At 35.0% G+C, this 9585-nt stretch overlaps 1 protein-coding gene across 1 annotated transcript; it reads left to right on the top strand.

Moving 5' to 3' along the window:
- The first annotated feature begins 3911 nt into the window (after positions 1-3911).
- Positions 3912-6759, top strand: LOC148301997 (dopaminechrome tautomerase-like). The gene has a single exon (XM_088272340.1). It carries the CDS (start codon positions 4036-4038, stop codon positions 5452-5454), a length of 1419 nt encoding a protein of 472 aa, XP_088128466.1. The 5' UTR covers positions 3912-4035; the 3' UTR covers positions 5455-6759.
- The last annotated feature ends 2826 nt before the right edge of the window (positions 6760-9585 follow it).

The raw sequence follows: 9585 nt of genomic DNA, 5'->3' as shown, positions 1-9585 counted from the left end.
AATATTTCATATTTAAAAAATAAATATGTTTTTATTAGGTATCGCTGTTTCTCACTATTTTTTTTGTGCATAATTTGTAAAAAAAAAGACTACTAACATAAGTTAATAAATATATGAATTCTATGCTTAAATAATACGACTTTGTGTGGTGAGAATGAATTTATTTATGCACCTACTATGTACCCTTTTAGGTGATCTTCTAATAGGGGGTCGACTCTTCCTACATAAGTAATGTGAAAGGGGGGAGAAGTTTGTAAGGTTTCCCAAATTAGGGGTAGGGTCGGTCGGTAATGAAAGAATTTGAAAATGATTAAATTGTATAGCACTGTCTCTTGAGTTAATTATAAAGAAAAAAACATTTAAATTAAATTTTATTTATTAAACGAAAATTAACGTGATCACTTAAACGGCCTATGACAGGTCATAAACCCTGTAAATACCCAGACTTTTATATTATTCTTAATCTATGTTGAGATGTCAAAAATGTGTTCATTAAATTTATGCGCTAATTTCACAATGTTCTTCTCTTTATCGTATTTAAACTTTGACATGTTATGAAATTTGATACAATTGTGCGCTAAGGCATACGTATATATTTTACGGGATACAGATGACATAAGTGAGAGAGCTCAGTGTTAAAGATATTACTGATATATGATAAAGAAAATACCAGCGGAATAAAAGTTTCAAGTAATTAAGAAAATTCAAATATGACTATAAGGCAACAATGAATACGGCACACGGGGTTGCATGGCTATACTCGCACAAGAGCCCCTTGACGTAAAACAATACAAAATGTATTAGCATATTGTAATCGATCGCATTCTTTATCCATTTATAGCTATCATATCATATCATGGACATCGTTAAGTTTAATTTATTAGGAACATAATCAATTTGCAAACCACGACCTCGTTTCACATTTGACAATATCAAAGTATTCAAGTATGATGACATAATTCACGATAATCATACCGTAATACATGCAATTGTTGAATCATTATATCATTCATCGTATCGTGTATGAATGTGCAATTTAGCTACGTTTGTATGTACCTCTAAATACAGGCACCTGACAGATACTGGCCACCTTCCTTTTCCTTTCTTTTTCCGTCAATATTATTTGGTCTTCTGGAGAGATTTTATTATTATTTTTAATATTTTTATAGATCTCTTTTTATTTATTTCTTAAAAAAAATTAAAGATTTTTCTGAAAAATGTTTTTAATGAGTTGTAGCGACAACGTTAACATTTTATTTATTTCAAAACATATTACATACATAAGTCATATATACATATTATATAATATTCCCGATGAGTAATTTCTGTTTCTCATTTTGGGACATGGGATCACGACTGGATCACAAATAATAAAGTAACAATTTTTTTTTTAAATTACCAGAACTAATACTTATACATGGCAAAATATAAAAACAATAAACAGGTAATATAAATGGGCATAATAAGCATATTTAAAATAAATAAATGAGAAAAACATAAGGTAAGAAGCATATTTAAAATAAACAAATGAGAAAATATAAAAAATTAGAAAATATAACATGAAGGTAACACTGAACTATTATGGTCATTGTAATTATTTGCGAATAAATTTGTTGTTTTTTGTAGGAAGTAATAATGCATTTTGATGAAAAATACGTTTGAAATGAAATATATAAAAATAAGTTTTAATGATAATTATTCTTTTGATAATTGTGAAATTTTCCTGGTTCCATACCAACTTATCGTCTTTGTAGACTGTTAGGATCAGCTCTCCTCGTCCTCAGGTTATAGGTCCTTCTATCGTGGATAACGTCACCTACGCCATACCGATTTCGGACCCTTTCCTTACCATACCATTTCCTTGAACGAACTTGTTTCCTCTGCTTCACTCGAAATTAAATGAAATTAATAATAGTATTTTTGACGTTATTTTTGTATCACATATTTGTATTTGGATTTTGTTTTGAAACACGTTTAGTTCGTACGCTATATTATCATTCATTCCTGTTATCAAAACAAAATTGTTTTGATAATATGAATGAATGATAACAGGTTTACGTTACTCAAAATATTGTGATTACAAATTATTGGATGGAATAATGATTCGGAGAAACTGTTTTTCAATAAATATGTCATATTCATGGGGGAATAAATATTTAACATAAAACAGTTAACTAAGGGATAATTACTCTCAATTGATGGTCGCCGTCAGGGGACCTGACATGACACGCCCAGAAGAAGTAAACTAAAACCCGAAAATTTCAGGAATTTCGTGAATCTGGTCTTGGAAGAGGATGATACCTGTAATTCAACGTATCGATTACCGTGAATTTTATTTAGTTGTGTTATGAATGTATTATTTAGTCATCCTAGTTAGGATAACATAAATCGGGATGTCCTCAATCGTCTAATAAAATCAAACGAATCGATCAATATATGTATATTTTTATCGAAATATAAGTCGAAATATATATCGTCTGCCTCCGTAGTGTAATGGTCAGCACGCTTGGCTACCGTTCTGGAGGTCCCGGGTTCCATCCCTAGGGGGGGGTCAAATAAATATAAGTGAATTTTTTACTGTAATATTTATTCAATATTACCCTGGACTGGTACCTGAAGCAGAGGGCTGATCACCTTTCCTTCATGTGTAAACGATCAAGATAACACTGCGTTATATAATGCAGTGCCCTATGCACCATTGGGGTGCGGAAAAGGGTTTTATTATTTTTTTTATATAAGGAAATCAAGCCATATTATCTGTAATACGTTGAAGATAACTATGTTCTGTTTTGAATATTGAAAGCATTAACTTTGTGGATCATATTGATATATTATTTCGAGAAATAAAAAAAACTTTGTGTTCTGATCCACTCACATTTTTATTAAACAACTAGTGAATAAATGAAACCCTGAAGAGGGCAACAGGTTGTTGCCGAAACTAGTTGGTTAATAAAAATGTGAGTGGATCAGAACACAAAGTTTTTTTTTATTTCTCGAAATAACATAACTATGTTCATTTAAATCCGGTTTATTTAAATATGTATGTTTATTTAAATCCAGTTACTTTAATGCCACATGTACTATATTGTAGATTGAGAAAACTGTAATCGGTTTATTTATGATACAGAAACTGTACACTATAGAATCAACAGGTTAAAGAGTTCACTTCCTTGTAAACTATATTCACGATACAATAACGATTTTTCTCACCACTTTCATGGAACAGTATTTTTCTATTTTGTTGCCATAACCGACTTAAAGAAATATTATTGACTTAAAAACCTTTGAGTAAACACATGTTTTATGTTCAATTAATGTATAACTACTTGTATGTAATATTTCCCTGCTTATTGATTTGAAATAAACATATGATTGGAAAATAGTATATAAACGGTTCATAAAGACAAAATGAAATTTTTATACAAAACACTATTTTAAATAAATGTATAAATATATGACAGGCGCCGTGGCGCAGTTGGGTAGACGCTGGACTCGAATCTGGTGTCGCGGGCTCGCTTCCTACCAATTGCGATTTAATTCAATAAAAAAAAGTATTTCAACTAACGGTATATCCATAAAATGGTTGTGTTTCAGGTACTTTGGTAGAGATGAAATTATTCTAATTTTGGCATGTGAGATATCGTGGGTGTACTGGCAAAAACGTTAACTCGAAAATATTGAATTTTTTTATTGAAGTATTTTTGAATGTAGAAATAATAATTTCCACTTTTTTGGTTTTTCCTGAATATGCTTCAATGTCGTTAATTTTTTCGTAAATATTTACTACGCGATGTAAATGGTCAATGGGAGATGGATCTGTGTATTTTTGTTTACATTGTGCGCCTGACGGCGGAGCGGCGGGGGTGCGGGGCGCGGGGCGGAGGGCGCGGGGCGGGGGGGCTCCCACCAGCGGAGCGCCGCCGCCCGCGACCCGCGCCAGCCGCCCAGTTCGGCGCCATCCGTCTAACGATCGTCACTTCGTCAGTCGCTTCGCACGACGCACGGCTATAAACGCGCGCCCCGATCTATGTCAATATGGGGAACATTAACCTAGCTCATCTCTTCGTTCTCGCGATAGTGTGCGGTGCCGGGTCCGTGCACTCCCGTAAGAGGGAACAGTTCCGCGTAGTGTACGAGTGGAACACTTTCGATTTCAAGTGGACCAACGCTTCCGACCGCCAGGATGCCATCGCGACCGGCAAGTACATCAAGGAGAACGTTATCGTCGCCGGTATCAAGTCCCACGGTGACAGGCTCTACCTGACGCTGCCCAGGATGAAGGGCGGAGTGCCCGCGACCCTGGCCTGGATCCCGTCCTCCCCGCAGCAGAACGACACCAGTCCGGCTCTGGAACCCTTCCCCTCCTGGGCCGCCAATACTATCGGAGACTGCAAAGCCTTCCAATCTGTCCAGAGTGTGGAAATCGACAAAATGGGCACCATGTGGATCGTAGACAACGGCAGAACTTCCACCCTCAACCCTGCCAACTCGACAGCTCCTATCTGCCCACCCACCATAACCTTGATCGATCTGAATAATACTAAAAACTCCTTCGTCAAGTATACTTTCCCGGAATCTGTGGCCTCCAACACGAGTTACCTGAGCGATTTGGTAGTGGACGACTCTGATTCGGGATACGCGTATATAACCGACAACAGCGGAGCGGATCCGGGAATCATTGTTTTCAACAGAAAAGACAGCCGTTCGTGGAAAATCCGGGAAGCAAATTCTATGCGCGCCGCACAAAATGCGATGCATTTTACCCTAAACCAAACCAATCAGGATCTTCCGACAAACGTGGACGGCATCGCGATGGGTCCGAGGTATGTGAAGCCCAATGGACAAGTGGAAAGAAATGTTTACTTCAGCCCTCTGGCTAGCTTCAAGTTATATTCGATAGGGTCGTCGGCCCTCAAAAATGAGACTCTGGCGTCACAGCCTCCTCAATCGATCGCGCAATACGTTGTCGATATGGGCGTAAAGCCTTCCCAGACAGATGGCATGACTATGGATGAGGAGGGTTTCCTTTTTTACGGTCTAGTCGGCAACCATTCGATCGCGCAATGGGATAGCAGGAAAAACTTCGCTACGGATCAGCACATCATTGCCAGAGATCCTAACTACATTCAGTGGCCGGACAGGTTCGGCTTCGACCTCGACGGAAACCTTTATGTCGTAGTAAACAAGTTGCTCAATTTTATCGCTGGAAAAGTAAACGCCGATGAAGTGAATTACCGGATTCTTCGGTCGCACGTGGGAACCAGGAGCTACCTGTACGGACCGTCCGAAGACATGTTCAAGAAGACGGAGAACACGATGGTCGTGGCTCCTGCCAGCAAGGCCTCCGCGGAGAGGACGCAGACGAAGACCAGCGGAGCGGAGCGCCGCGGCCTCGCGGCCCCCGCCGCCGTGTCGCTGGTAGCATTTTTGTTTTCGTTAGTTATTTACCAGTGAGTTCGCCTCGCGGCAGTCGGTTGGGATGACGTAACCATCTGAGACAGTTGTTAATTGGTCGAGAAGAAACTACTCGCGATGGTCGTGGCTTATGCCGCGCAACTGTGAGCGAACAATACATAGAAACCCATTTGTTTGTTTTGTTATTTTACGTGAATATATAATACATATATTAGCGCTCAAGTCCGTGAGACCCGCAACCGGTGTGTGTCGCGCTGTACTGGGTGGCGCGTGTCACGCATCTCGTGGTACGTGCAGCTCTGGTCATATGATAATGTTTGCTTTTTACTTGAAATTAAGACTTCTGTTGGAAATGATCGTTTCCGACTGCTGATTCCTTAGACTAAACATTATTTACAATGGCTCAATATTATTCAGCTCATTATTATGTATTGTTGTAATGTTAGAGAACCGCATTTTTGTATATGATAACACCCAGTACTAAAGTAAATATATCTTACATACTTTATGTTAGTTCAAAACGTAGTGTATTTTGCTTGAACTATGGAATTTGTTATATTTATTTAAGTGTATGTAATTATCCTCGTACATTTACATTATAAAATTTCATGATTTGTATGAACATACCTCAATACGTAATATGTTTTATTGATTTCTGTATTAGAAAGAGTTTGGCAGTGTAAAAAACTTAAATTTTGTTATATATTATATACAGCTTACTATGTGTAGAATCCAGTTGTGTCCTTGTAAAAAAATCAATAAATTTATACATAAAGGATAGCGGTAAAGTGTGAGAGAAACGAGGATTGGAGGAAAGGTCGAGGACTGAATTTGTTTTTATGTTTATTATACTTTAACTATTGGACAGCTTTGGGCTGATTTATCGGATGGATACTTAATCTTGGAATGACACTATGTCGTTAAACTATTTCTCCCTTATTTGTTTTTCTGCTAATCTGAAGCTAGTGTATAAAAGTGTATATAATCAGTTAAAATAATATCTAATTTAGTTCTATTTAAAAAAACTGAAAGTTTATTATTTTTATTCCAAAATTCGGTGATCTAAATTATTTACTTACGAGTAACATGGGGTTGAATTCCCGGCAATCCCGTGATTATGAATCTCAAAATTATTTCGGTTTAGCAGTATTTTTACGGGGTTCGTTATATTATATATTATTATATTAACCAAACGGTTACCATTTACCTTAAGGTCCAATTTCGTGTACTTTCTAGTTATAAATATTACCAAAAAGTTTTATTTTGTATTTGAAAATATTAAGGATCGCTGTTGTAAATATCTATTATATTTATATGTGCAAAATAAATACCTTTACAAAAATATCCTCCGTGTTTCAGTACTTTTCAATTTTAATTTGATTTAAAAAAACCTTATTTTATCCAAAACTTATTTGAATATATAATAATTTAAGACATCACACATTGTGTTGAGAATAAAATGGTAGACTTGTTGTATTTTACTCAAACTTTTAGTGTGTTTTAGCGGAAAAGGTTGAATATCTAGTCAAGAAATATTAATCTTCGAAAAAAATTAGTGGTGTTTAAAACACAATTTTATTTTTATCTATAAAAAGGTTTTTTTATCATTTTCTTTGCTTTCTACGAACATGTGAACAGCTGTTATAAATAGTATACACAGAAATACGTTCAGATACTACTACTACCACCACCACCATGCCGTTTCTCTGTAGGGGTAGGCAGAGAGGCAGGTTTGGTCAGAGGAGTCTTAATGAGTCCTTGGTTCGAGAATATACTATTATTTGCTACAAAAGTTACGAAAAATATTACTTTTAATTTATTTTGGTTATTGGACTAGTTTAAATAACGTAAAAAATGAAATAATAAATTTAAAAATATTGGAAGCGAGTGCCTCGATTCGGGCTGTGCCCAGTGATTTTACCATACAGTAAAATAAAAATGCTTTGTAAAATATGAAAATGAATATTTTTTTTAAAAGTCTTCTATCGTCTATGCCTACGAAGTATCGTATTTTCATTTCAGAAGTAATTATTTTTTCGGTCCACGATATTTTTACGGAAACCTTATAAAAAGAGGCATTACTTAAGACGACAGTCTGACAGTCTTCCTCGAACATTCTCTAAATAACTATTTTTTTAATTTTTTTTTCTCGATTGCTTATTCATTTTTTTTTCTCATTATTCTAAGCGAGAAGTACGAATGGAGCCGCACTTTTTCTTATTGCGTTATCTTGATAGTTTTACGTATTTTTTTAGGCTATGGTGCATTTCACAAATGATAGACTGTAATTTTGGTACAATTTTTTTTCATTATTATTCTTCTTCAAACACTTATCCGCATCCAATGGTGCGTAGGAAACTGCATCGTTTGGATACAAGTTTATCTTGATTGTTACATACATGAAGGCATGGTGATTACTCCTGTGCTTCAGGGACCAGCGAAAATTCTTTACTTACATTAAATTACTGTATATGAGCAATCGTTTTAGCTGAAAGTGAATCGATCCTGAACGCTATACCTATGTAGATATGTAAAGTGTCCCTAAATTTTACTTCATTCTAGCATTTGCATTAACTTTTGGCATTTTTAAACTTCTTGTGGGTAAAAAATTTATAAATAGATTTCAATATTTATTAGACATAGCGTTGAAGATCGACCCATAGACTAATGAAATGGATAATATTTTAAGTATATAACCTTCTTATTTATCTTCTCGGTGTAGGCCTTGTGACCTGTTTTTAAGGGGGATTAGTGTACACATATGTTTTGTTAATGTTTTTTTTAACCATACAACTTTTAAATCTAAGTTTGATTACTGAATTGACCCAAGAGAACTTATTAATGTTTTTAAACAGTATTCAAAAGTGTTTGGGTGAGTCAAATATGTAAATCCATAAATAAGTACATTTTTCTTTAAAAAAATTAACGTCAATTTGTGACGTCACGTTCCTACTTGGAGACTAACATCTTAACAAAGAATAAAACACACACACACACATCAAATAACAAAAAATGCACACTGATGAAGTAAATATTTGAATACCAGCATAGTTTAGCCGTTGCGAAGGATTAAAAATACTTTTTTCTATCTAAATTGAAATTAGTTATTTTTTCAACATTTTCAGTGTGTCCAAATATTTCACAAAATACGTTCACAAATCTGGATTTTCTCCACTTAGGATTTTTTACAATTTTTTTTGACATCTCAACATAAATGAAGAAGAATATGGAAGTCTGGGTATTTAAAGGGCTTATGGCTTGTCAAAGACTGGTTAAGTGTAAAGTGAACACTTAATCAGCCTGTGACAGGTCATAAGCTCTGTACATACCCAGACATCCATATTCTTCTTCATCTATGTGGAGATGTCCAAAAAATGTAAATAAATTACATCTTCAAATTTTATTATGTTTATTGAGTAAAACTGAAATTAAAAATGGATAGATTTTACCACAAAGTGACTGCCGAATCAATTAATAAAATTTTATTATGATATCGGATTATATTAAAAATTGAAATTTGTCAAAACGGATCATAATTTCGTAAGTTTAAATTACTCCGACCATTTCGAAGAATGACTATTTTATAATTTATTTGCTTTTTTTGAAGCACTTTTGTACCTCCGACTCAATTTACACTTGACGAATAAATTATTTTTTTTGGCAAACGATGATACTTTGTAACTGCGTTAATCCCGACAAAAAAAAAACAAAATAACTTCAATTACCGTTCATCATTCCTCCCTTTTTTGTTGCATTTTTCCCTCTCCCCCTCAACTCCTTTCCCGATCCCGCACCTTACGCTTGCATTTATATCACCAATTTAAATGTAGTTTTTTTCTACTTTCTCACTTATACATACAATCAGCAGCCCATTTCAATCATTTGTACAAGTTACAAATCTTGACCTATATTATTTCGAGTCTTTATTTGAATTTGTTAGAAGATATTCCTTCAGAGTAGACATGGGCGATCGAATTAATAATCTTAGTTCAGTAACTTAATTAACGTAGTAAAAAATCGTTTTATAATTCAGTTTTTGTATTCGATAATTTAAAGCTTATCACGGCAATCAGTGCACAACTTTAGTGGTGTATTGCGTTTTACCGCTCGGCTACCGTTCTGAAGATCCCGGGTTCGATTCCTGGGTGGGGTCCAATAAATAAAAGTATT

The sequence above is a fragment of the Brachycentrus maculatus genome, unplaced genomic scaffold (genome assembly GCF_059751285.1).
Source record: "Brachycentrus maculatus isolate JH-2025_06_01 unplaced genomic scaffold, ASM5975128v1 h1tg000494l, whole genome shotgun sequence".
Lineage (NCBI taxonomy): Eukaryota > Metazoa > Arthropoda > Insecta > Trichoptera > Brachycentridae > Brachycentrus > Brachycentrus maculatus.
Note: the sequence above shows the minus strand (reverse complement) of the source record. Positions and strands in the feature narration are given on the sequence as shown.

What these genes read in the sequence shown, in the direction of transcription:
- LOC148301997 (XM_088272340.1), top strand. Translation starts at nt 4,036, where the DNA reads ATGGGGAACATTAACCTAGCTCATCTCTTCGTTCTCGCGATAGTGTGC.